Source organism: Dermatophagoides pteronyssinus, unplaced genomic scaffold (assembly GCF_027571235.1).
Source record: "Dermatophagoides pteronyssinus isolate colony J.1.1.1.1 unplaced genomic scaffold, Derpt_VIB-CSIC_2022.12 sq0014, whole genome shotgun sequence".
NCBI classification, from domain to species: Eukaryota; Metazoa; Arthropoda; class Arachnida; order Sarcoptiformes; family Pyroglyphidae; genus Dermatophagoides; species Dermatophagoides pteronyssinus.
In genome coordinates this window covers 909117-934310 of record NW_027461538.1, presented here as the reverse complement: position 1 = coordinate 934310, position 25194 = coordinate 909117, and the positions used below count along the sequence as shown (strand labels likewise).

At 29.8% G+C, this 25194-nt stretch overlaps 10 protein-coding genes across 11 annotated transcripts; 3 read left to right on the top strand and 7 right to left on the bottom strand.

Moving 5' to 3' along the window:
- Positions 1-39: 39 nt before the first annotated feature.
- Positions 40-4332, top strand: Glg1 (Golgi apparatus protein 1). Its single transcript, XM_027344898.2, has one exon. The coding sequence runs from the start codon at positions 213-215 to the stop codon at positions 3708-3710; it is 3498 nt and encodes a 1165-aa protein (XP_027200699.2). The 5' UTR covers positions 40-212; the 3' UTR covers positions 3711-4332.
- Positions 3766-4536, bottom strand: LOC113794770 (uncharacterized). The gene is made up of 2 exons (XM_027344902.2): positions 3993-4536; positions 3766-3938 (listed from the first exon to the last, which is right to left on the bottom strand). The coding sequence occupies exons 1-2, from the start codon at positions 4534-4536 to the stop codon at positions 3832-3834; spliced, it is 651 nt and encodes a 216-aa protein (XP_027200703.1). The 3' UTR covers positions 3766-3831.
- Positions 4537-4702: 166 nt separating this feature from the next.
- On the bottom strand, positions 4703-6630 carry LOC113794766 (COP9 signalosome complex subunit 1-like). The gene has a single exon (XM_027344899.2). The coding sequence runs from the start codon at positions 6496-6498 to the stop codon at positions 4774-4776; it is 1725 nt and encodes a 574-aa protein (XP_027200700.2). The 5' UTR covers positions 6499-6630; the 3' UTR covers positions 4703-4773.
- A 59-nt stretch (positions 6631-6689) lies between these two features.
- Positions 6690-7363, top strand: Polr2I (RNA polymerase II subunit RpII15). The gene is made up of 2 exons (XM_027344903.2): positions 6690-6989; positions 7053-7363. Exons 1-2 carry the CDS (start codon positions 6793-6795, stop codon positions 7240-7242), a joined length of 387 nt encoding a protein of 128 aa, XP_027200704.1. The 5' UTR covers positions 6690-6792; the 3' UTR covers positions 7243-7363.
- Positions 7285-8328, bottom strand: LOC113794769 (uncharacterized). The gene is made up of 2 exons (XM_027344901.2): positions 8176-8328; positions 7285-8099 (listed from the first exon to the last, which is right to left on the bottom strand). The coding sequence occupies exons 1-2, from the start codon at positions 8186-8188 to the stop codon at positions 7360-7362; spliced, it is 753 nt and encodes a 250-aa protein (XP_027200702.2). The 5' UTR covers positions 8189-8328; the 3' UTR covers positions 7285-7359.
- A 392-nt stretch (positions 8329-8720) lies between these two features.
- On the bottom strand, positions 8721-12516 carry LOC113794756 (uncharacterized). Its single transcript, XM_075821977.1, has 6 exons — positions 12145-12516; positions 10075-12064; positions 9886-10003; positions 9668-9833; positions 9353-9567; positions 8721-9281 (listed from the first exon to the last, which is right to left on the bottom strand). Exons 2-6 carry the CDS (start codon positions 11202-11204, stop codon positions 9015-9017), a joined length of 1896 nt encoding a protein of 631 aa, XP_075678092.1. The 5' UTR covers positions 11205-12064; positions 12145-12516; the 3' UTR covers positions 8721-9014.
- A 676-nt stretch (positions 12517-13192) lies between these two features.
- LOC113794757 (uncharacterized) lies at positions 13193-15581 on the bottom strand. Its single transcript, XM_027344889.2, has 3 exons — positions 14876-15581; positions 14668-14756; positions 13193-14552 (listed from the first exon to the last, which is right to left on the bottom strand). Exons 1-3 carry the CDS (start codon positions 15165-15167, stop codon positions 13458-13460), a joined length of 1476 nt encoding a protein of 491 aa, XP_027200690.1. The 5' UTR covers positions 15168-15581; the 3' UTR covers positions 13193-13457.
- Positions 15582-15821: 240 nt separating this feature from the next.
- On the bottom strand, positions 15822-18121 carry LOC113794759 (uncharacterized). The gene is made up of 4 exons (XM_027344891.2): positions 17858-18121; positions 16889-17752; positions 16433-16826; positions 15822-16368 (listed from the first exon to the last, which is right to left on the bottom strand). Exons 2-4 carry the CDS (start codon positions 17657-17659, stop codon positions 16115-16117), a joined length of 1419 nt encoding a protein of 472 aa, XP_027200692.2. The 5' UTR covers positions 17660-17752; positions 17858-18121; the 3' UTR covers positions 15822-16114.
- Positions 18122-18279: 158 nt separating this feature from the next.
- On the bottom strand, positions 18280-22036 carry LOC113794752 (uncharacterized). Of its 2 annotated transcripts, XM_075821975.1 has the most exons (5): positions 21914-22036; positions 21224-21720; positions 21041-21160; positions 20247-20973; positions 18280-19960 (listed from the first exon to the last, which is right to left on the bottom strand). In XM_075821975.1, the coding sequence occupies exons 2-5, from the start codon at positions 21376-21378 to the stop codon at positions 18422-18424; spliced, it is 2541 nt and encodes an 846-aa protein (XP_075678090.1). In that variant the 5' UTR covers positions 21379-21720; positions 21914-22036; the 3' UTR covers positions 18280-18421. The 2 variants fall into 2 exon arrangements, with proteins under 2 accessions (XP_075678090.1, XP_027200685.2); XM_027344884.2 differs by lacking the exon at positions 21914-22036 and having other exon boundaries at positions 21224-21881.
- A 130-nt stretch (positions 22037-22166) lies between these two features.
- Vps26 (vacuolar protein sorting 26) lies at positions 22167-23585 on the top strand. Its single transcript, XM_027344892.2, has 2 exons — positions 22167-22320; positions 22398-23585. The coding sequence occupies exons 1-2, from the start codon at positions 22318-22320 to the stop codon at positions 23478-23480; spliced, it is 1086 nt and encodes a 361-aa protein (XP_027200693.2). The 5' UTR covers positions 22167-22317; the 3' UTR covers positions 23481-23585.
- Positions 23586-25194: the final 1609 nt, after the last annotated feature.

Here is a 25194-nt window from a genome sequence, read left to right as displayed (position 1 = left end):
TTTTTCATTCGGCCAAATATAGACCATTCATATAGAACGTTCTGAAATTCATTCTTCGATTTGATGGTGTTTTCCAAAAAAAAGTCATTTCGATTTTTGTTTTATTTTTTGGATGAAAACCGGTAATCATTGTTTTCTCTTCGATTTAATTCAATTCAATTGCCTGAAATGATAACAACATTCCTACGATAATTTCAATTCCAATAATCAAAATGTTTGTCAAACAAAAATTTTCGATTTATTCGATGATGATTCAGATAGCAATTGTCATAATTGTCATAAATTCATCATCAGCGACGAATCTTGATTTAACCAAAATTCATTATCTTTTTCAAAATGAAACCAATTTATTATCAACGAATCCAAAATGTAAAAATGAATTACCTGAATTATGTGGTCATGATGAAAAAATTCTCGGTAATAATGTTGAAATAATGAATTGTATTTTCGAACGTTCAGATTCGGAACGAAAATTATCCGAACAATGTCAACATCAGATTTGGTCATTTAAAATGGAAGTAACAAAATTAGATCATTTTACCGAAATAACAAAAACTGTTTGTAAATCATTATTGAAACAAAATCATGATTGTTTAGATGCTGAAACTGAAATTGATTCAAACATTAATTCGGGTGCAAATATTCTCAGCTGTTTGATTGAAAGAATTTCACCCGAAACTGATGATCATTGTAAATTATTTCTACAACAAATGGAATTAATTATATTCAGTGATTATCGTTTGATAAATAAATTTACCAAAGAATGTGAACAATCAATACAAGATTGGAAATGTGGTCGTTTAGATTGGCAATCTGATTTACATAGTCAAACAAATACCATACAATGTTTACAAAAACATATTGATCAATTACCTGAACAATGTCAAATGGAAATATTAAGAATATCCGAACTGCAAAGTAATGATTTTCATTTGGATAAACCATTATATTTTGCTTGTCGTAATGATCGTGAACATTTTTGTCAAAAAATTGAATCTGGTAATGGTCGTATTTATAAATGTTTAATGTCCAATCTGGATGATCCAGAAATGAGTGAAGAATGTAAAGATAAACTCATACAACGTGAACAATTGATTACACGTGATTATCAAATAAGTAAAAGTTTTGTTCAAGCATGTCGCCTTGATATTCGTAATCATCAATGTCGTGAAAATATTAAAGGTCGTAAAGAAATACGTTTATCACGAATATTATTATGTTTAGAAAATGTTCATTCAAAAGGTTTAAATTTATTGCCTGAATGTCAAGCTGAAATGTTATTACATCGAAGATTTTTATTTGAAAATTATAAACTTACACCCGATCTGGTTGATGCTTGTCAAAATGATTTGCATGATTTTTGTCCAAATATTGAATTTGGTGCAAAAATCCTACATTGTTTAATGAAACATTCAAAAACAAAAAGACGTCGTGGTGATGCACATGATCGTAAACGTATATCATCAAATTGTCAACAAGAAGTTGAAAAATTATTAAAAGAAGTAAATTTTGCTGAAGATTGGCGTGTTGATCCTGTTCTACAACAATCATGTCAATCAACAGCCGATAATTTATGTCGTCATATTCAACCTGGAAATGGAAGAATTCTTGGTTGTTTAGCTGAACATATTGATTCACCACAAATGGCTGAAGAATGTCGTGAATCATTAAATCAAATGCAATATTTTGTTGCACGTAATTTTGAATTAGATTCAGAAATTTATGATGCATGTCATCCGGATGCCGTGAAATATTGTGGTGCACATCGAAATTGGCATCAAAATAATGATATGATGAATGGAATAATGGATCCAGAACGTGGACCAAATGTAATTGCATGTTTATATCGTTATGTTTATCATGTTAATCATCACCAAAACAAAGATAAAGATAATCAAAAACAACAACAACCAATCCGTATTGGAAAACAATGCGTCTATCATATTAAACGTGTAATGAAACAACGTGCATCATCCGTTGAATTATTACCATTTATTGAAGCACCTTGTCTACAAGATCTAGTTAAATATTGTAGTTCGGTACAAGTTTTTGGTAAAGGTTATGAAATGTCATGTTTACAAGAAAATTATCAACAACTTGAATCGAAATGTCGTTTGGCAATCGGGAATTTTACCATTGCTCAAAGTTCAAATTTTGAATTAAATTATCCACTGTTTAGATCTTGTTTGAGTATTGTACAAGAATTATGTGCCACTGAATATGAAAATGATAATATTATCAATGATGATGATGATGATGATGATTCGGAATCAACAACATCGAATCAAGTAATACAATGTTTGATTCGAAATAAAAATCATTATCGAATAAAATCTAAACAACAATGTCATCATGCTATTGAACATTTTCAATTGATCAATAGTAAAGATTTTCGTTTTGATCCACGATTTAAACAAGCATGTAAACAGGATATTGAACAAAATTGTCGAAATTTTCGTACAAAATATGATGTTATTAATTGTTTAAGTTTGGCATTATTTAATGATTCGAATAATAATGATAATGATGATTCATTTGGCCCACAAACAAATCAAATTGGTAAAAAAATATCGAATGAATGTCATCGTATGTTACGTGAAGAATTATATCAATTGAATGAAGATATTGATCTTGATCCAGGTCTATTACAAGCTTGTCAACATGATCGTCAACAATTTTGTTCGAATATTCAACCAGGTGAATCACATGTTTTGGAATGTCTGAAATCAAATATTATTCGTTTGAAACGTGCTTGTCAACATCGTTTATTTCGTAAACAATATATTGAATCAATGGATAATTCTGTTGATTATTCTTTACTTTCAATGTGTAAAATTGCTATCGATAAATATTGTATACTATCAGATTTACATGATGTAATTTATTGTCTACGTGATCATCGAAATGATCCAAGTATGGGTCATAATTGTCGTTCATTAGTTTTGAAACGTTTAGCACAACAAAATCAAGATTATCGTTTGAATCCACGTTTAAAATCTGGTTGTCGTATAGAAATTCATCGTCATTGTTCGAATATCATACGGGAAAGTAAAACGAATGAATTATTAGATGGAAAAGTTATTGCCTGTTTAAAACAACAATATCTTCATAATACTTTGTCGCAAACATGTGAAATTGAAATTATTAACATTATTCGTGAAGTATCGATGAATATTGAACTGGATCCAATACTTTATCGTGTTTGTCAACGTGAAATTCATCGAAAATGTTCCAATGAAACGGATATTAATGAATGTTTGAAAAATCGTTTTCTTTCGAAACAAATTGATGATTTGGGTTGTAAACATGAAATTGCACGTTTGATTAAAGAAACTGAAGCTGATATTGAATCCGATCGACATTTATTTGAAATTTGTTTGTCGGATTTGAAAACATTTTGTTCGGATGTTATTTCGGGTCATGGTCATCAATTGAATTGTTTGACACAAATTCATCATAATTCACCACATCGATTAAGTACTGAATGTGATACATTATTATCAAAACGAATACAATTATTTGAATATGCTGGTCAAGAATATATTGATATTGGTGATTCATTTGTACAAATGTTTCATGCCGTTTCTAAATCACCAATACATAATTATGTTTATTTATTTTTATCAATCATATTGCTTTTAATATTTTTATTTGGTGCATTTTGTGGCCAAATTTATCAACCAATTCCTACTAGTGATAAAATCAAATAGAATTATACTCCTCTCCCCCCCCAAATTCAACTATCTACTAATTGAGAATGTTTCTGTGTTTGTGTAAATAAGGATTATCATCATTTTTTTATGAATAAATGAATATTTTTCTTTCTACAAACTACAAATCGCAATATTTTGGTTTTTCACGACAAAGACCACGTAGTAATTCACGTGCTTCTTGTACACCATTTTTTGATGCATAACGTAATAATTTTCGAACTTCACCTGTAACAAATGGAAAAAAATTGTTATTGTCAAAAATCAATCGATTGTGATTACCTTGTTTAACATCGGTACGATAACCACTTAAATGACCAACAGCCAAATTATATGCTGAATGTGGATGACCTTGATCGGCTGATCGTCGAAACCAATAAAATGCTTCAGCATGTGAACGATTTCGTATTAATTTATGTCCCAAAACATGTTGTGCATGATGATCATCAACATGATTTGCATAAAACCGGGTTAAATGATAATGAAAATGTTCAAACCAAAAATATGTATAAAAACATAATATTATTGTTGCCAATATTAATGATAACTGTATGAATGTTGATTGCCATTGTTTCCATTCTTGTTTCCAATTATCGATTGAAAAATTTTCTTTTTCCAAAAATGTTGCTGATTCATCACATTCATCCAATGATGATGATTGTGATGGTAACAAATTCGATTGATCACCATTGTTGGTCGATGATGATGATGATGATGATGATCCATTATGGATCAATAGCGATGATTTTCTTCGCCTTAAACGACGTGTCATTTTTTTTACTGACCAAGTTGAAAAAAAAACTTTGCTGACTGAATGAATATTCATCCGAAAAAGCAATCAAGAAAAAGTCACTTAAACATGATTGTTATATATGAAAAAATATTGTTTTTTATTAATGAATTTTTAATAACCACCCAACGAACAAACAAACAAACAACAATCTTATCAATTATTCATATGACAATCAATTAATGTTCTAGAAATAATGAGAAAAAAAAATCTGGCCAATTAAAACTGGCAAAATTCTGTTTAAATCCAGTAATTCTTTTGGTTATCTGAAGATTAAAGATCAGTTGTACAGCCACCACTACCATTATCTGTGATGGAAGATGGTGGTTGTTGTAATGTTGATGGTGGCGGTGATGAAGGTGAACAAGATACCATTGAATTTCCAGGTGATAATGGTGTTTGATTCGGATTCTGTGTAGATGATAATGAATTATGATGATGATGTTGAAAGGATGATAATTCATTTGATGTTATTGGCGAACCTAGATTCATAATTCCTGATGAATTGTTTGTGGTTGTTGTTTTCTGGCCAAACGATAATGGTGTTGTTGTTGTTGTTGTCGATGTATTATTCGATTGTGTTTGTGTATAATTATTATTCGAAGATGATGATGATTGTCGAATAGTAATCATTCCATTTCTAGCACAAGCAGTACGTAAAATTAAACTAGTTGCTTTCATTTGCCAATCACGTCCTTTTTCCATCACTGTTTCAAATGTTGATAATCGTAGATCAGTATCTTTGGCATAAAGTATTTTATTATGTGAATCAATTCGTGCCTGTATCATACCATCCAAAATTAGACGCATTAATTCATCTTCAAGTGCCAAGACAGAAGTGTTAAATGCTGATGCCATACGATTTAAATTGGCCGATAAATATGGTGTAAAATATTGAATCAATGCACGGCTACGAATAAGATTATATAGTTTTTTAACATGAGTGGCCAAATATATGTCGAGCATAAAAGCATCTTTTAATTCATCCAATAATTTTAAACAATCAGGATATTTTGATTCCAGAAATCGACTAATAGCTTCACGTAGTTGTGGTTCTAATTCTAAAAATAGACGAAAATCCGAATTATGTAGGACTTTTTTACGAAGTTCATCACGGTCGAATGTGGCCAATGCACAAAGACCACCATAAATGGCAACATTATTCGGTGACATAATATCATTCAATGATTTAAGATCATCAATATGTGATTTAACAAAACGTTCGGCAGATTGTCGATAATCACGATGAACTAAATTCAATAGGCCAGCAATACAATTGATTTTCGATTTATTCGTTTGATTTGTACTAAATTCTCCGGCTTCAGCTTTTTGTATATGTGAACCAACATGTGACCAATTCTGAAGATAAATATTCAATTTGATAACATTCAAAAAAATTGTAAACAAATGATGATCACCCATACAATAATCACGTGAACGTGTATAATATTTTAATGCATTGGTCAGATCACCACAAAGTAGATGATGTGAACCAAGATCATCATGTCCACGACGAATACTTTCTTTTATCGAATTTGTTTTATAATTTTTCAAATCGGTTTCCAATTTTTCGAATATAAATTGCGATAATTTTGTTTGTTTTTCAATCCAACCATTATCCAATGGTTCAACAACAACATTCGAATGTTGTTGTTCACCTGAAGATTGTTGTTGACCATTAGTTTGAGCTGCAACCAATTTACCATGTATTTTCAAATACATCGATACATTATTGGTATGTGTTTTAACATATTTCATTGCTTGTTCCAATGCATCTATTTGTAACGGTGGACAATGATCAGCAATATACATTAAACGTATCAATTTCCCATGGCCAGAATATTGACTTGCATATGTTTCAACTTCGAATGGTGCCGAATCAATTATATGAAAATTATTATTATCCGAATTCGATAGATCACTTCCATCATCAACATCGACATCAACATCGATTGATGCATCCAATTGCATCGGTTCAATGTGATTTGCAAAAGACATAATTCTTCGATTCAATCAAATTTAGTTTAGAAAAGAAAATGTTTGAAGAATTCTTATAAGAAAAATCTCGAAACTCAAAATTCAAACAATAAAAATTGTAAACAACAACAACAACAACACAAAGTGACAATGAACACGCATCATTCGGCGATTAAAATGTGGGTAACATCTTCTATGAACAATCAGCAAGGAATTTATCTGAAAATTTTCATTGAATCGAACGCGAGCTGCATTTTTTTGATTAGCCGAAAACATTGGTGAAAGTTGAAATTTCATAAATCAAATCGAATAATCATGCCGATCCTGAATCTTGGTGATGATGACGGACCAAAATTTGTTGGCATCAAATTCTGTCAAGAATGTAATAATATGTTATATCCAAAAGAGGATAAAGATTCTCGTGTTTTACTTTATGCATGTCGAAATTGTGATTTTAAACAAATGGCCGAAAATAGTTGTGTCTATGTGAATCGTATTATGCACGAAATTGAGTAAGTCAATGATAATTCAATTAATTCTGTTGAAAAATTAACATTTTTCCGTTTTTACTAAAGTGAATTGAGCCGAATCGTTCCGGATGTTATTCATGATCCAACATTACCACGAACCAAAGAACATCCTTGTCCACATTGTGGCCATAAAGAAGCTGTATTTTTTCAAGGACAATCACGTCGTGCTGAAGAAGATATGCGATTATATTATGTTTGTACCGAACCAAAATGTACACATAAATGGACAGAATGATCTCTCTCTCTCTTTTTTCAAGTATTATTAGCGAAAAACAAATGAAAGGGAAAATTGAATTTTTTTATTTTGATTTTAAATAACAAAAATCTATATCATTAAATCAATAATCTTTGCTTAATATTGCCTATATGGATATTGTTGTTGTTGTGGATTATTATGATTGTAATTGAATCCAGGAGCAGGTGGTTGCGGTAATGATTGTGGCATTACTTGTTGAGATTGTTGTTGAATTGAATTCAAATTGAAACCAATAGGTGGATTTGCCGCTGTATTATTAGTTGACGGAGGTTGTTGCACTAGATTAGATTCCGTAACAGTACCATAAGGATTCGGCATCGATGATACTGGTCCTGTTGCATATCCTGAACTATTATTATTATTATTTGCTGGCAAGACTGGTATTGATTGAGCCCTTGATGCTTGTGGTTGTGGTGGATAACCACCTACCGTGGAGGAGGTTATCGGATTATTATATGGATTAGAATTTATCGATTGTGGAGAATAATTCTGTTGTTGTTGTTGCAACATTGTTGATTCGTATGTAGGATTAGCGTTTGGATAAGGAGAATACGTAGCAGGATATTGTTGTTGTTGCGGTTGACCAACAGAAGGATAAGCTGCTGGTGCCATTGAAGAATTCGTATTATTATAATTTCCATATGAATTCATAGCTCCTGCTTGATAATTTGGATACGATCGTGGATTTACAGCAGCAGCCGCAGGAGCAGCTGCAGCAGCCTGTTGTTGAGGATAACGATATCGTTTATTTGAATGACCTGTATTTGCAGCCTGATTGATTTGTTCCGGTGAAAACATTGGCGGATCATTCCATGATTTATCTTGACGTCTTTGATCTATTATGTTTTGAAATTGGAAAACAAACAATTATTTTAAATGACAAGAAGATGATATTATTGTTTTTCCATTTACCATTATAATCCATGTTTGATTGTCAAAAAAAAAATCAAAACGAAAACAAGGAAAAAAAGCTTGATGCAATCAACAACCAAAAAAAAGTACTCAATTATAATCATCAAAAATAGCGAATTATTATGATGATGTTAAAACAAGCTTATGCCGACGCGTAAAAATGTTTACATTTCTGTCAAATTTTTTTCTTTTTTTGCAAATGACAGAAAAATTTTCCCGGAAACTTTTCCACGAAAATTTGTTTATTCGAAAAAAAAAATCTTTTGAAAATGAATATTTTTTTGGTTTTCTTTCAATCATTTTTTTTAGAAATTTAGAATTTATCTTATAAAGATATATACAAATAATCATTATTATTATTATCACATATTCTCGAAAAAACAAAACAAATAAGAAAAAAAATTTTTGTTTTCACACACAGATAATGGAGAGAAAGAGGAAAAATTGAATAAATTTTTTTGGTGGAAAAAGAAATGATAATGACAAGGGGATGAATGACAACAACAAACAAAGAAAGAAAGAAAAGTAGAAAAATGTACATCATGTTTAAAAGGAAAGAAAAAGACTAAAAAAAAATTTCTTGATTCTATGTAATGATGATGATGATGATTTGCAAAATTAAAAAACTAAAAATTTTTTCCATTTCTATTAGATAAATTGTTTTGTTTTTTGGCTTCAAGTTAAAATTGAGATTTTGTTTTGTTTTTTTTGCGAACAATCTCGACTTGGAGTATCACACTCATTGTTTTTTTTTTTGCATTACAGATTCATTTTCGAAAACGAATGTCAACAGCAACAGAATAATTTTTTAACAAAGTGATTTCCATATTATTTTTTTTTCAAGCAGTAAATTGATGTGAACGATGATGATGTTTTCGGTGTGCAAATCTTTTTGGCCATGGTAATGGCCATTCAAATATTCTTTGTACTTGATTGACACGATAATAATCATCATTTTTTAAATGATGATGATGATGATGTTTTGAATGACTATAATGATTTGATAATTGTTGTGAATGATGATTTGGTATGACACGAATATTTTCTAAATAAACAAATATTGGCCACCACCAAACACGATTCAAATGATTTGAAGTTGATTTTAGCTAATCAAGATTTTAAAAAACCACATTAAAAATTCTCAAAGAAAGAAAATTTAAAAAAAAAAAAATCTTACATTAATGGCGCTGAAAGAACACAATGTATGATAGATCCAGAATATTCTTGTCGTAACATAATAGGCAATAATTATATCGATAAAATAATGACCACGTGCAATTAATATACAAATTATACTTGTTACAGTCATTACTATCTGTATAATGTCAACACATCTCCATGCAAGTGTTCGTCGACGTGAAGGTAACAGATATTCTTGCTGTATCAAATATGCTGTTTGTGTGTGTATCAAAGGGAAAAAAACAAAATCAATCGATTGCCAATAAAACAGATTTGGATTAGGTTAACAGGACAAAACTACTATACTACTTACATAAAACTAACATCACTGTATGGCCAGAAAAAATATAATCACCACAAAAAGTATGATGGCCATTAATTGAAAGACCCATACCAAGACTCATATAAAATACACGTGAAACAATAATTTCAATAAATTGTAATGATGTTATATTTTCATATTGTGATGAATTTTTTAGCTAAATAAATAGATAAATTAAATTGTCATCATTATTTCATTAATTTCATTACCTGTGGTGAACATGAATAATTTTTACTAGCCAATGGTAGCTGTGTTGATGCCAAACAAAGTGCACGAAAAAAATAAATGATACCCAATATGATGCATATTCGTCGTAATATTGTCGATCTATTTAACAAACAAACAAAAAAAGTTAAATCATCATAGACAAAATTGAAAAAAAAATTTGTAAAACATACCTATGTTTATGAAAAAATAATAAAAGACCTATACAAACAGTTTGTATAACAATAACATATTCAGAAATATCAAGAAAATGACGATGATCAGGTAATATATCGAATGCAATATCAGGCAGATGTGGTTCTTGCATTGGTATTCGTTCATGTATAACCGATATTACTAATAAATTTAAAGTCATATTGAGCGAAACAAATACCATTGATAAAAGATTTAAAAGTATAATATTTTTCAATGATTGTGTACGTATCACTGTATAATGTGAATGTAAATGATGATTATAATTATTATCCGGTGTTGACATTAATAATGAACTAGATTCTTCTTCATTTATTGAATTTAATAAATCATTTTCATTATGAATATTATGATGATGATGATTATGTTGATGGTGAATGAGACCATTATTATTATTATTATTATTTCTATGATGTGGTGATAAACCATGATCCATTGTTAAATGAACTGACGACGATGACGATGATGATGATGATGATGATTGACCATCATTTTGATGATAATGATGGTTATTATTATTACTATTATCATGTATAATTACCGTTGTTTTATTAGCAGCATTATATGTTTCATGTATTGGTGATATTGTTGCCGATGTTGAATTTGATGATGATGTTGTTGTTGCTTGTGATAATAATGGTTCAATTTCACCAATTTTTACTTGTTTATCCGATAATTTATTTGAATTCGTTTTTCGATTATTATTATCACTAATATTATTAGTAATTATACCACCACCACCACCGCTACCACCTTTAACCATATTACCATCACTATTTGTAGACATCATTATATTTGTTGTTGTTTGTTCAATAATCGGATCTTTAGACGTTTGATGCGTTGATGGCAATGGTGATGAAATGAATGTCAACTGTTGAACAATGTCAGCTAAATTGTTGTTGTTGTTATTATAGCCGTTTTTCAATTGATGACTATTTGCAAGGATGTTGTTAAAATTGTTCGATACATTCGAATTGTTATGTTTATTATTTTGATGATAATGTTGATTATTGGACACTGATGACGACGATATTGTTGATGTTGATGATGATTGCAATTGTCGCAATCTTGGTGTCGTTGTAGCAGTCAATATATCCTTACTATAATTCATCTATTCATTTGACAAAACAAACAACTGACTTACTGTATAGTTCGAATATAATTAAAATGTTCGATTGATGATTTTTTTTCGGGCAACAATAATGAAATTAAATCGAAGAAAAGAAAAATTCGATAATTTTTCTTCGTTTTTCGTTTTTTCCAGAATAACAATATCGCCAGATAAAAAGTAACAAAAATAAATAAATAGAAAAAGGTCCAACGGGCAGACAAAATTTTTTGTTTTGTTGACAAATAATAATGATAACACAGTGTTAAAAAAAATCAATGATAATCATCCATCTTCTTTGTCGTTTCTTCTCTGTTGAAACCGAGATTAGATTATTACTTTCTTTCGTTTACAATATATATTATCAAATAGAATTGATTTCTTTGGTTAGGATTTCTTGTTTTGTTTTGTTTTTCGTATGGATGATGATTCAGTTCAGTCTGTTTTTATTTTTCTTTTTGATTGATTGATTCGGTTCTTTAGATTATTATGTACATGACTTTATATCAAAACAACAACAACAACAAAAAATGAATAAATTTTCCATAAAATTTTTCAATAAGTGTATATCATCCAAAATAAATGGTTTTATGACTTGTTGCGATAATAATAATAATAATAAAGTGGATAATATATGGGGATAATCTTATCAAATTTTTTCTTTTTGATCGTATGATGCTTTTGTTGTTGTTGTTGGTGTTTGATGATGATGTTCGTAATAGCATCCTCTGGATACAATTATTGTATCAAGAGAGTGAGAGAGAGAGTCAGGCGTTTCTAATTGAACAATGTTAAAGATGAAATTGCATTATCATTTTTGTTGTTGTTTTTTGTTAATTAATTTTTCCCTTAAGTGTATGTGTCTATGTTAAATATCGTTGAGAAAAGTACAAAAAAAATTAAAATTAAAATGATACTTTTGATTACAAGAATAAAAACTTACCCTGATCAATTCATGAATTTGTGAATGATGAATCATTCAAATAAAAACGTTCTATAGAAAGGTAGATGCAAATATCAAACTCAACTATAAACAATTAACATTTTCAAACAGGAAAACAAACAAACAAATGAGTTATGACTTGGTAATGATAATGAATCTTCAATGGATGATTACAGGCAACGAAAAGAGAGAGAGAGAGAGAAGCGAAGACGAAAGAAGACGAAGAAATTTTGTTTGATTTTTTTTTTGTTGCTTGTTTCGTTTAGTAGTTTTTAGTCGGTAATAATCAATTATGATGAAAAAAGTGACGTTGGTGGTGGTGTTAAGCAAAAAGCTAAAAAAATGATGTTTGGAAATTTTTTTTTTTTGCTTTGAAGAATGTGGACTCGAAATGTGTGTTGTGTATTCGATCGAATGCAGCAAAGATTGTTGTGTATATTTGGATACACACACACAGGAGATCCACCACCACTATTCATCAATGTCGTTACGTTACTTTTGGATTCGAATATTCGAATCGATCGAAGTTTTTGTCAATCAAAAAAATGATTAACATCGAATTGATTTTAACGTCAAATTTCGGTTACCACAGTGATGATACAAGATGATGATAATGTTTTAAATGATGATTCATTCAGGAAATCAAAAAAATTTGAAGATTTGAGAACTTGTTGTTACCGTTTATTGATGATGGAAACAGCGATTGTCAATGTAAATTCTTTTCTTTCAATTCAGGTCAATGTTGATAATTGGCATTAAATGGTTTGATAATGGTAGTATTGCGTTTCTTTCTTTGTTTTTACAATCAGGAAACCTAAAACGACACAGAAACAATAATCAACATCGACATTTACATCCTTTCATCATTATAATCATTTCAAGGATTTCTTTTCAACCAACAGCAAAAAAAAACGCCTAATAAACTTCAATAATAAAGATTTTTGAACGACAACAACACTGAAGATTATGAAAAAACATAAAATAACTGTCATATCATCTTGCATCGCCATAAAATAATAATCGTACATTTATGTCATTCGAATGTGCGTTACTGGTATCCATAATTTCCAATAATTTATTCGATAATTTATCAATAATCATCATCAAATATTCAAATATTGATTTGTAATGAAGCAAGAAGCAAACAAACAAAAAACCATAAAAAATTCAAAATATTTCAATGAAATAAATCAACGACCCAATCAGGTCAGTGAATCCAGTGTATACGATGATAAGAAAAAAAATAACTAAAACAAAAAAAATTTTCATCCGTGTCATTTAGATAGATAGAGAAAAAAATGTGAAAAAGGAATTCATATTTTGGCATAATTTTTCGTAACCATTTGTGTTGGTTCAGTATGTCGACGATCGGTTGAACGTATTGCAGATGATGATGCTGAATTGGTTAGCGATGATGATCGACAACAGCAGAATATATTTGACCATTTGTTGGTTGCTGTTCGATTTTCATCGATTCGATTTAATCGATGATGATGATGATGATGTAATAATGGATGTGATTCATCATTTTGTCTGGAAGAAGATGGCTGCTGCAATGATGTTGTATCATTACCATTCATTTGTCGATGATTTTTTGTCATCATATATTTCAATACCAAAACGATCATTATCAAAAGAATTGAACTAGCAACACCAATTATAATCCAATCACCAATTAATGGAAATAGACGATTCGATATTAGCTGTGCAATTTCAATGAATTCAAAATGATATTCAATGCCCATTCGATAGAGAACATTTTCCGGTACAATCATTACTTGATGTTTTTTAGCTGCAAACAAATGTAATGATGTACCATTACCATATCCAACATTAAAATGTGGCCATAACATTGAACTATTTGAACATTGTTGTTCACGTAATTCAATTCGTCGTATTGTTTCATTAACCAAATGTAAACAAAGATAACGATTTAAATCATCTTGATTGGTAAGTACTTTTAATGATGTTCCATTTTTTGTTTGAATTAAACGTAATTCTGTTCCAGGATCAATGGATGATATTGGCAGAATTGATTCGTTTGGATTAATCATTTGTATTTCAGTTCGTATATGATTAATTAATGGTTCAAAACGTATAATACTTATGGCTGTATCATTTAATGGTGCCATAAAAACAAAAATTAAATCACCACGTTCATTCAACCATATTGCACCAGAAATATGTTCATTCGAAACAATTGAACGAAAATCTTCATTCCAAAATAATGCCGGAAATCTATTTTGTAATGGTAATGGTTTTGATGCTAAATTCATTAAATCTTCTGATTGTTTTGATTCAAATACATATAAATTCCGGGTTAATAATAATTTACGATCATATTGTGGTAATTGTCCAATTAATAGCAAACTTTGTCGATCACCAACAATCGAATCATAAAGTTCATTCTATTCAGAAAAGATCAGAGTGAAAAAAAAACACCATTTTTTAAAAATTCATTTTGGATGAAAATCCCATTTCCGTCACAAACATTCGATCAAGATTATTGATTTACTAACTTACGTTCAATCGATTACGTTCAATATCGGTTGGTATCCAAATAAACAGTACATAACATATGAATGAAATTAATGCAAAAATCAATAGATAAACTATTATAAATGTGTTGTGGTTGGAAATGGAAGCAAAAAAATGTTTGATTAGATAAAAATCTTTTTTCATATAAACATTGATGAAATCAAAAATCAAAAACGAAAAAAACACGACTTACAAACCAAAACCAAAACGGAAACAAATATTAACCAACAAAATTTAGATAAATCAGCCGGTGATGGATGATGAAAATCCGGTACTTCGGTAACGATCAATTGTGGCCGGTTATTATTATTGTATTGATAGGAATCATTTTTACTAACATTAAAATCTCTATTACGATCTCTATATTGACCAATATGTTTTGGATGATGAAGATGACGTTGTTGATGATTTCTTTGTAAACTTTTTTCACGTAAACTATTCTCCGTACTTGACATAATCGATTGTGATAATAATAATGATGACATTTTTACGTTTGGTGTTACGTTTTACGTTTTGGGTAAATTTGAAAAGCAAAAGTAATCGATGTTGGTGTAATGAATCGTTGTTGATCAATGAATATCGATTTGGTGAATGTAGAGAAAATTTATATAAATCCTCGACAAAAAAAAAGAAAACCTGATTGATGAACTCGAAATCAATCAATCAATCAAAAAAAATTCAAAATCTGGCTACTAGTTTTGTGCGTTACACTTTTTTCTTCAATGATTTTTGATTTTTGATTTGATTAAATCTTATCAATTAAATATAAAATAAGTCATTTGATCGATATAAATATCATGGAATCAATTCTTTTCATTTTTTTTATCACAAAATTGATAATGTTGATTTTTTTTCATTTCTGTACTTTCATTCAGTTTTAATTTCAATGTCGAATGATGATAATAATGGAAATGCTTTCAAAAAAAAAAAAATTTTTTTTTTGCACACTTTTTTCAAAACTTTGTTTCTAACCTAACCTCACTCAACCATAAATCATAGTAATCAACCTAACCTCACTCGACTATGAATCACAGGCATAGTCATTGGTCATCAACCTAACCTCACTGAACTATGACAACAACTCATACAACTTTTTCATTATTTCAAAAGCAATTTAAAGAACAAAATTTATTTAAAAAAAAAACAAAATTTTGAATTATTTTAAATGCAGGAAAAAAAAGAAATCTTGACTAGGCTTTGTTGAAATGGACAGAAAGAAAAGAAAATTGTTTTGTTTTTGGAATGAAAATGTTGGAATGTCGGTTGTGTTTCGAACGTTTTTTGTTTTCTGTGATGACAACAACAACAATAATAATGTTTTTTAAAATATAAATAAAATACAAAAAAATTACGAAAAAAAAGTTTGATTTTCTAATATTGTTGATCACAGTAATTTGCTTTATTTTGTTTGATGAGATCATTCAACAAAATGCTATGAATGATGATGATGGCTAGATGATGATGGTGAATTTGAATTGGAACGACATTGACGATTATTCAACATTGGATATGATAAAATTTTCGATCTCATCATTGAAAGTGTTGGTAATTCATTAAGAATTTGTAATGCTTCAGCGCTTAAAACTTGTTCATTCATTCGATTTGTTGTTTTGTTCGTTGTTGTTGATTTGGTTGAAATTTCATTGTTGTTGACAATCGCTGATTCAGTATCGATCCTCAAAAATTCTATGGAAATTGACAAAATGAAAAATCAGAAAAAAATTGAATTGAAATCAACCGATCAACTTACCATCAAATTCTGCAATAAGATTATGATGATGATCCTCATTTTTAACATTCGAAATGTTGTTGTTGTTGCTGACATATTTAGTTTCGAAAAAATCTAAATCTTGAGTTAAATTATTATTCAACATAGATTGATTTGTTGTTGTTGATGGTAATGTTTTCATTGAATGATCAGCTGGCCATTCGAATGATTCCGCTGTTGTTGTTGATGATTCGATTTTTGTTGTTGAAAGATTTTTGTTTACGTTTGTCGTACAGAATACATCCGCCATTGTTAATCCATTACAATCCTCATCATCGATTTTTGTCACAGTCGTTGCTGAATAATCATATGCTGTTGGTTGTAAAATTTGATTCAAAGTAATGTTGGTGGTTGATGGAAAAATATCCGGTGGAATCTGAAATTCGACAAAATGCAATGAATTTTCAACTGAAATCATGAATATGAAATAATACTTACCACATTACGTGAATCAATTTTTAATGATTCTATTAGATGTTTAAATGATGATGATTGTTTCCATTTATTGAAATGAAAATTTAATTTTAAATCTAATTGTTGAAGATTATTCCATAATTGTTGTGCATTTGGATCACAGAATTTTTTATCAAAAAAATCAATAGATAATCTTTCATCATCGTAGACTGAAGAAGTTTTGATTGGAAATGTATCTTTAATTAATTGTCGAGAATTTTTCAATGGTTTTATGGCGTCGATGTTTTTATCATCATCAGTGACGATTGGCTCTGGGACATTGTTGGCGGTGGTGGTAAAATCGGCAAAATCATTAAAATCATCATCGAAATTATCATCGGCATCGTTTTTTTGATTCGAATCGGGCATAAACGTTGCAAAATCGGCAAAATCATCATCATCATCCAGATCATTTTCTTGTTGATGATTATCGATGGTATCGATATGTTGTTCGGTTTTGTTCGAATTCGAATCAATATTATTATTATTATTATTATGATTCATCACAGTTTGATTCGAACAGATATTCGTTTGCTGATGATCTTCGTTTAATTCATCATCATCATTTTTTGAATGAAAACCATTTAAATGATGATTGAAAACTGATTGATGTTGTTGTTGTTGTTTAAGTTTTACATTCGTTATTATCGTCGTTGTATCGTTGCTTATTTGTGTTTGATTATCATCATCTTGATTATTATTTGACGACATTGTTGTTGTTGTTGGTTTTGATAATTGTTCTTCAAATATTACCATAATTTATTCGTATCGAATCATTGATTACAAAGAGAAAAGCAAACCATATGGACTAAATTTAATTAGAATTATGGTGTTTGATTGTGGATTGTTCTATATATATGGAACCGAGAAAACCAAAAACAACATGAAAAACATTGAAAATCCATATGATTCATTCAAACAAGGTTAGAAGAATGGAATTTTTATTTTATTTACCTGAAAATATCGTTATCTTTGTTTGTTTTCTTGCTTTTTTCTGTGTGTTGCCATTGGGGATGTATCTAAAACATTCATTCTTTCTCCGTATATATTTTGTGTGATACAGACATTAAAGTTATCATCATTTTGATGATTTAAAAAGTAGTGGCAATTCAGTGGTGGTAATAAAAGTTGTTTGTTGTTGTTTTTGGATATATCCAACAGAACACAACAAATGGAAAAACATTTTGGAAGATGCGCCTTGTTCTTTCTCCTGTTTCGCCTAACCTGCAGAGGTTAAGGCAAAAAAAACAAGCACACCACTACCGACGCCCACACTCTTTTTTTTTGTTTCAGAAACAAAATTTTATTGAAATTTTTTTTATTGAAAAATTTAATGAAAAAAAATGATTTTTTTCCGGTGAAGGGGGAATGGGGATTTTAATATCAAATATGCACAGTAAAATGAAAATGAAATGAAAGAAATGTTTATGTAAATTCGGGGGTGATGAAAACTCTCTATATCGAGATTATCATTGATGATGAATGAAAATTCGATTGATTTGATTCGATTTTTCATTTTCATAATTTAAGTTTATTTTTAATATCAATACTAATACTGTCATTACCAAATATTAAACGTAAACGTTTAGCTTGACTTAATTTTTGTTCCAAATTTATTTGTTGCTGTTGTTGTTGAGTTTCAGTTTCAATTCTAGGTAACAATAATGATGATGATGATGATGATGATGAATGTTTCGAAGATGATTTCTTTTTCTTTTTTTTCTTTCGTTGTATCGTATTTGATGTTGTTTGATTCGATGATTCAACAATCGATTGACCATTATTTAATATCGATGTTTGTTGTTGTTGTTGTTGTTTATCATCAGCATCAACAACCGAAGAATCATCAATCAATTTAGCCATTCCAATATTATTATTTATTTCTCGATGTTGTTGTTGTTGTGATGATAATAATGATGGTGGTGATGGTGATGATAAATGTCGATAATTTGATGAACATTCTATCCTTGTTGTTGTTGTTGTTGTTTCTTCGACCATTATCATTGATTGAGTATTTGATTTTGTATTTGTAGTAATATCACAATTTAAATTATTCGTAGAATGATAATGACCATGATGATTTGTTGAATCATTTGAAGAATGATGACGAGGATTCATTCGAATTGTTAATTTGATCGATTTTTGTGTTGAATTCGAATTATTTTGCGGAAAAGGACGATTCGATAGTATCGATGATTCAACATTACTGATGGTGTTTGATGATGATTTTGTCGATGATGATGATAATGGTGGTGGTGGTGGTGGTGGTGGCGATGTCGATATTTCCATCATTTTATCATCATCATCATCAACATCATCAATTTTATCAATTGGCGAAGATTCCTTATCCTGATCTTGATCATCTGATTTTTGATTAATCAATGAATTAATACGACTAGAACGTCTTAATTGTTTTGTTTGATTGATTGATGATGATAATGATGATTGTTGATCACCATCATCATTATTGACTGTCATGGACAATACTTTTGTTATCTTTGGTCTTGTTGATGGTTGTTTTGATGATAATAAAGATGATTCAGTGGATTTACGTCTTGTCGATGTTTTGGTCGAATTTGAATTTCTTATACGACTATTGACCGATTGTTGGTTTACTTGCGTTGAATTATTATCTGATGATGATGATGATATGGTACGTGTCGATAATCGAGTCGTTGTTGATGATAATGATCGTTGTTGAGATCTAGTATTCGGAATCATACGTATGATGGCAGTTTTTGTTGTTGATTTTAAATCAATTTTTGTTTCGGAAACATTTCCCGATTTATTATTGTTGAGTTGTGTTTTTGTTGTTGTTGTTTGAAGTCGTTTTCGTTTTTTACGATTCGATGATGATGATGTGGATGATGACTGTTGTTGTTTTGGTTTTTTCTTCAATAAACCATTACTATTATGGCTACTATTATCATCACTATTTTGTTCATATAATTGATCAGCAATCGATTGATTTCTGTAATCAGTTGGTTTTGTTGTTGTTGTGGATGATGGTGAATTGGATTCATCATCATCCGATGAAGTTTTAAGATTTTTTTGTTTCTAAAAAAAGAGCGAACGGAAAATCAAATTTTGTTTTTCATATCAAAATCAGATAATCAGATAAACGGGAAAAAAAGGTAAAGGTAAAAAAGAAAATTCATTTATTGCATAAATAAATCAGGATTTTGTACAAAAACATGCATTTTAAATAATAATAATAATGATGATGGAATTTATCAACAAAGATTCAAATTCTGTGTGGATATATATTGTGTTTGTTGTTGTTTTGGTTGTTCTGTTGATTGTTATGTGAAAAAACCAAAATAATCTTTTTATTCTGACTAACCTGATTACGTATCTGTCTTCGTAGACGATTATCTGTTTCACGTAATGAATAACTTTGTTGTCCGGCTATTAATGATGTTGGTGGTGGTTGAACAGTCGTTGATGATTGTTGTCCAACAACGGCTGGATTATTATTCATTGCCGTCGTTGTTGTTGTTGCGGTGGCCAATGATGAATGAGAATTATTACTTGAATGATCGCTTGAATTTAATTTGTTATTATTTGCATAACGACCAACACAACGACGTTCACATGTTTCACATTCACAATAACAATTATTATCACCAAAAAAATCATCACCATAATAACAGGTAAGTTCTTCATCTTCTTCAATTGGCCGAAGAACTTTTATACAAGCCGTTGAACGACCAGTACTAACAAATTTACAATTTGGACGACAATCATGATTAATATAAGCACCCGGACCTAACCATAATTGTGCACAATTTTTACGACAAGAATACATAACAGAAAAATCATTCAGGCCGGGTTTCAAAAGTTCTTGTTCTTCTTTTGAACTAAGTTCACCAATACAACCAACTAGATGTTCAATTTTATCATTTTTTCGCCATTTTTGTGTTGAACATAATCTGGCACCACATTTTCCTTCCAATGAATAACGATAACAAGGACGAATTTCATAACCAGCTTGTTTATCAAACATACGAAGAAAATTTACGATATGTTGTCGAATGATTTTTTGCATTCGAATACTTTTTGTTGCATATCTATTTTTTTTAAGTGAAAAACAAATTTCAGGATTAAGAAGATTAATGACCAAAACAAAAAACTTACAATGAATGTGCCCATTCACCATCAAATATTTCTTTCAATGTTTGTTCATAATTTTGATGTTCTTTAAATTTCATAATTATTTTTCGTAATTGATCTTTTGGAACTTTTGGCTGACGAAATCTTTGAAACCAAAAAACAGAAACTTTTCTTTTAAAAGCCCAAAGATAACAACGATAAACATACCTTGTATTCATTTTATGTGTTGTAAACCCAAGATATTGATCAACAATCAATGCTGTAGCAATATCATCAGCTTCACAAAGTTCAGCCGGTGTTATCGGTATCTGATTGTTCACATTGAACAATGATCGTTGTTGTTGTTGTTGTGATATACGCATATTGTTCAAAAAAAAATGTAGACTTTTTTGTTCTTCAAGAAAAAGTGAATTCTTATCGGATGAAATAGAATCAGACAGAATATGACAATTTAAAGAAAGAGCTAAATGAAAACAATCAATCAATCAATCAATAGGAATTGAAATAATTATGTTCAATCAAGTTTTTTTTAAATGCGACAAAGTTTTTTTTTGTGCATAATTATCCATTGACATTTGATTTGGATAATCGATGATCCATATTGATAAGAACAACAAGAAGATAATTATGAAGCCAACTTTCTTTTGTAAAATATCGGAATATCAACAGGGGCAGAAAAAAAATTGGATTGTAGAATTGGTTCTCTGTGTGTTTTCGTTATTATTGTTTTTTATTGTCGCCGTTGTTTTTTGTTAACATCCACAGAATTCAATATTGAATTGAATGTTGTTATACAGGCGAAAAAAAAACAAGAAAGAGAAAGAGAAAAATAGACAAAGTTATGACGCCAATTATGTGATTAAAAAAAAGATAGCCAAAATAAATAAAAAAAAATACCCGAAAAAAGAAGTAGCAAAATGGACAGAAAACAAACAGAAAACACACAGACGAGACAAACACACAGAGAATATACACACACATGACATGAGTCGGTGTTTTCATTCATTCGATCGAATGAATTCGAATCCAAACAAAACAAAAAACAAACAAACAACATTGCTGCTGTTCATAGAGTATATTATCCATGTGACCATTTCTACCAGAATGAATCATTTTGTGTAGAATTAGAATCGAATATTATTTGGCTATTGACAAAGCCAGCTGACAAAAGAGCTGATTTTTTGTTGTTGATCATCATCGTTTTTTTGCATCTTTGATGACAAACGTCATTTATAAACTTACTAATTAAATTTATCAAAGAAATTGTTGATCGTTTGAAATTACAAACAACAATAATAACAATGGTTTGTATGAATTTTTTTTTGTTTTCAAAACTTTTGGCGACTAACATAAAACGCCCATATTATTTTCTGATTAATAGAGTTTTCTTGGATTTCGACAATCGGCTGATATTGATATATTGTTGGATGGAGCTGAAAATCGTAAAATGGCCGATATTAAAACTGAAGATGGTCGTAAAGAAAGATATTATCTTTATTATGATGGTGAAACTGTTTCGGGAAAAGTAAATATTAATTTGAAAAAATCTGGACAAAAATTAGAACATCAAGGAATTAAAGTAGAATTTATTGGTGAAATTGAATTATATCAAGATCGTAGTAATCATCATGAATTTACAAGTTTGGTAAAAGATTTAGCTAGGCCATCCGAAATGTTACAAAATACAAGCTATACATTTGAATTTGCAAATGTTGAAAAACCATATGAATCATATACAGGTAGTAATGTAAGACTTCGTTATTTTCTTCGTGTTACTATTGCCCGACGATTGACGGATATTGTAAAAGAAATGGAAATTATCGTACATACTTTATCACATTATCCGGAAGTTAATTCACCAATCAAAATGGAAGTTGGCATAGAAGATTGTCTTCATATTGAATTTGAATATAATAAATCAAAATATCATCTAAAAGATGTTATTGTTGGTAAAATATATTTCCTATTGGTACGGATTAAAATCAAACATATGGAAATAACGATTATTAAAAAAGAATCAACTGGTATCGGACAGAATACATTTAATGATAATGAAAATATTGCCAAATATGAAATAATGGATGGTGCACCAGTTCGTGGTGAATCGATTCCAATCCGTTTGTTTTTGGCTGGTTATGACCTCACTCCGACTATGAAAGATATTAATAAAAAATTTTCCGTTCGTTATTATTTGAATTTGGTTTTGGTCGATGAAGAAGAACGTCGTTATTTTAAACAACAGGAAATTATTCTTTGGCGTAAAGGTGATCGTATTCGACGTACTATTCCGGCTCAACAAGCACCGATGCAACAACAACAACAACAATCGGCATCAATCATATCGCAGCCACAATTGTTGCCACCGCAATCATCACCACCACCATCGTCGCAACAGCAGCAGCAGCAACAATCATCATCTACCGTACAACAATCACAACAGCAGCCACAACCACAAGAAGCATGATCGGAAATTTCTTTGGGCGGATTTCATTTATTCCAGGTTTTTTTCTTTCAAAACACAAATATCATCGAAAAATATTTTATATAAAACACCGACCAAAACAAAACACAGCATACAAACAAAATGATGAGGGTGTAATATTATTATTATAACATGCAATAATTATTTTTTAAATAAAAAACATTGCAGAATTAAAAAAAAATTGATTTACAAAAATTTTAAAATTAGAAAATTGTAATGTCAAAATAGTGGAAATAGCTATTTCGACAATGGATGGCGACACTGTTGTTCGAACTGTAAAATCGAATCTTTTTTTTTCTTTTTTTTGAATTGAATTTTCGATGATTTTTAGCACTTCTTGATCGTATACAGATTGTATCCTGATTATTTATTTATTCTACGAAATAAGATAAATTCTATTCAAAGAATAAAATGTTTTTTCCGAAATATCGGATCAAATTCCGGATTACCATCTGTATACGTATCGAGATAGCACTAATGTTTTGTTTGTTTGTTTGTTTATTTCGATTCGATGATTTCTGTAACAACGAAAAAAAAACCAAATTAGAATCAATGTTCATGATGTGTTCTTACCCGTAATTCTTTGATGAAACAAAAAAACAAAATGAATTCTGTGTTTTTTTCAATCGACAAAATCAACCAACAAAATGAACAACAACAACGTCGTCAATAACGTCAATGATGATGATGATGAGAACTATAAATTCGAATGACAAAAAATATATTGTGTTTTTTTGTTTCGGGTGATGAAACCACCCATCTCTCTTTCATTGTGTTTAAAAAAAAATGTGCTATAATGATGAAATGAATTCGCGCATAATCAAACGATAAACTCTGAAATGAATGATGAATGATGAATTCTGGATCGATTCTGGATATAGATTGATGTTCCGGTTTGTTTTTTGGTTTAACCGCACACTATTTTGATCAATATTGCAACCATCACAATGTTGTTTTGGTTTGGTTTTTTGGTTGAAATTCACTATTTTCAAACAGAACTGAATCGAACTGTCAAATTCATCACTAAATAATAATAAAAAATCTCTAACGTAAGTGATGTGAATGTGTCTATATATCGTGCATTGCACAATTGTGTTTTGTCCAACCTACTTCGTAATAACAAAAAAAAAGCTTTTCTTCTTTTTTTATTCAGCTATATCATAAAAATCATTCAATTTTTAAAACCAAATGTTGTCAAACCAACAAAACAAACATTTTTATCTGGCCATGGCCATGGAACAAAATGTTTTTGTCGAAATGATATGATATTCTATCATCCATTGGGATGATGAGGATGCGCACGTGTGTATTCATATTATAGACACACACATCATTATCAACAAAAGATCATATGATGATGATGATGATGATCAGTAAAAATGATAAAATGTGCAAAAAAAGTCATAACTTTAAATTTATCTTCCACACTGTGTGTGTTTAATGTTTGAATGTTTGAATGGCGATGAAAACGATATCGTCGTCGTCGTCGACGTTTTGTCCCGAACCATCAACCATCAACCAACAACAAATGGCATCCCGAAAACGAAAATTATAAAAGATTTTTCCTTCACTCACTCTTTTCTCGTTAATTTTTTACGACTTTTTTTTTTGTCCCCTTTATTTTCACCCATTTCAAATTCATTCAATTTTGAGAATTTTTTACATTCAATGATTTTGCAACGCGTGTTTTTTTCCT

Excerpts from the sequence above, each read along its gene's own strand:
- Glg1 (XM_027344898.2), top strand. The coding sequence starts at position 213 with ATGTTTGTCAAACAAAAATTTTCGATTTATTCGATGATGATTCAGATA.
- LOC113794770 (XM_027344902.2), bottom strand. The coding sequence starts at position 4,536 with ATGAATATTCATTCAGTCAGCAAAGTTTTTTTTTCAACTTGGTCAGTA. Across the intron at positions 3,939-3,992 it reads TCGTACCGATGTTAAACAAG|GTGAAGTTCGAAAATTATTA; the intron begins GTAATCACAATC and ends CATTTGTTACAG.
- LOC113794766 (XM_027344899.2), bottom strand. The coding sequence starts at position 6,498 with ATGTCTTTTGCAAATCACATTGAACCGATGCAATTGGATGCATCAATC.
- Polr2I (XM_027344903.2), top strand. The coding sequence starts at position 6,793 with ATGCCGATCCTGAATCTTGGTGATGATGACGGACCAAAATTTGTTGGC. Across the intron at positions 6,990-7,052 it reads CGTATTATGCACGAAATTGA|TGAATTGAGCCGAATCGTTC; the intron begins GTAAGTCAATGA and ends TTTTTACTAAAG.
- LOC113794756 (XM_075821977.1), bottom strand. The coding sequence starts at position 11,204 with ATGAATTATAGTAAGGATATATTGACTGCTACAACGACACCAAGATTG. Across the intron at positions 10,004-10,074 it reads TTATTTTTTCATAAACATAG|ATCGACAATATTACGACGAA; the intron begins GTATGTTTTACA and ends TTTGTTAAATAG. Across the intron at positions 9,568-9,667 it reads TACAGTGATGTTAGTTTTAT|CATATTTGATACAGCAAGAA; the intron begins GTAAGTAGTATA and ends ACACACAAACAG.
- LOC113794757 (XM_027344889.2), bottom strand. The coding sequence starts at position 15,167 with ATGTCATCATTATTATTATCACAATCGATTATGTCAAGTACGGAGAAT. Across the intron at positions 14,757-14,875 it reads TTCCGTTTTGGTTTTGGTTT|TTTATCTATTGATTTTTGCA; the intron begins GTAAGTCGTGTT and ends CATTTATAATAG. Across the intron at positions 14,553-14,667 it reads TTGAACGTAATCGATTGAAC|AATGAACTTTATGATTCGAT; the intron begins GTAAGTTAGTAA and ends TTTTCTGAATAG.
- LOC113794759 (XM_027344891.2), bottom strand. The coding sequence starts at position 17,659 with ATGGTAATATTTGAAGAACAATTATCAAAACCAACAACAACAACAATG. Across the intron at positions 16,827-16,888 it reads AAATTGATTCACGTAATGTG|ATTCCACCGGATATTTTTCC; the intron begins GTAAGTATTATT and ends GTCGAATTTCAG. Across the intron at positions 16,369-16,432 it reads TCTTATTGCAGAATTTGATG|AATTTTTGAGGATCGATACT; the intron begins GTAAGTTGATCG and ends CAATTTCCATAG.
- LOC113794752 (XM_075821975.1), bottom strand. The coding sequence starts at position 21,378 with ATGCGTATATCACAACAACAACAACAACGATCATTGTTCAATGTGAAC. Across the intron at positions 21,161-21,223 it reads ACACATAAAATGAATACAAG|ATTTCGTCAGCCAAAAGTTC; the intron begins GTATGTTTATCG and ends TTGGTTTCAAAG. Across the intron at positions 19,961-20,246 it reads GAAGACAGATACGTAATCAG|AAACAAAAAAATCTTAAAAC; the intron begins GTTAGTCAGAAT and ends CTCTTTTTTTAG.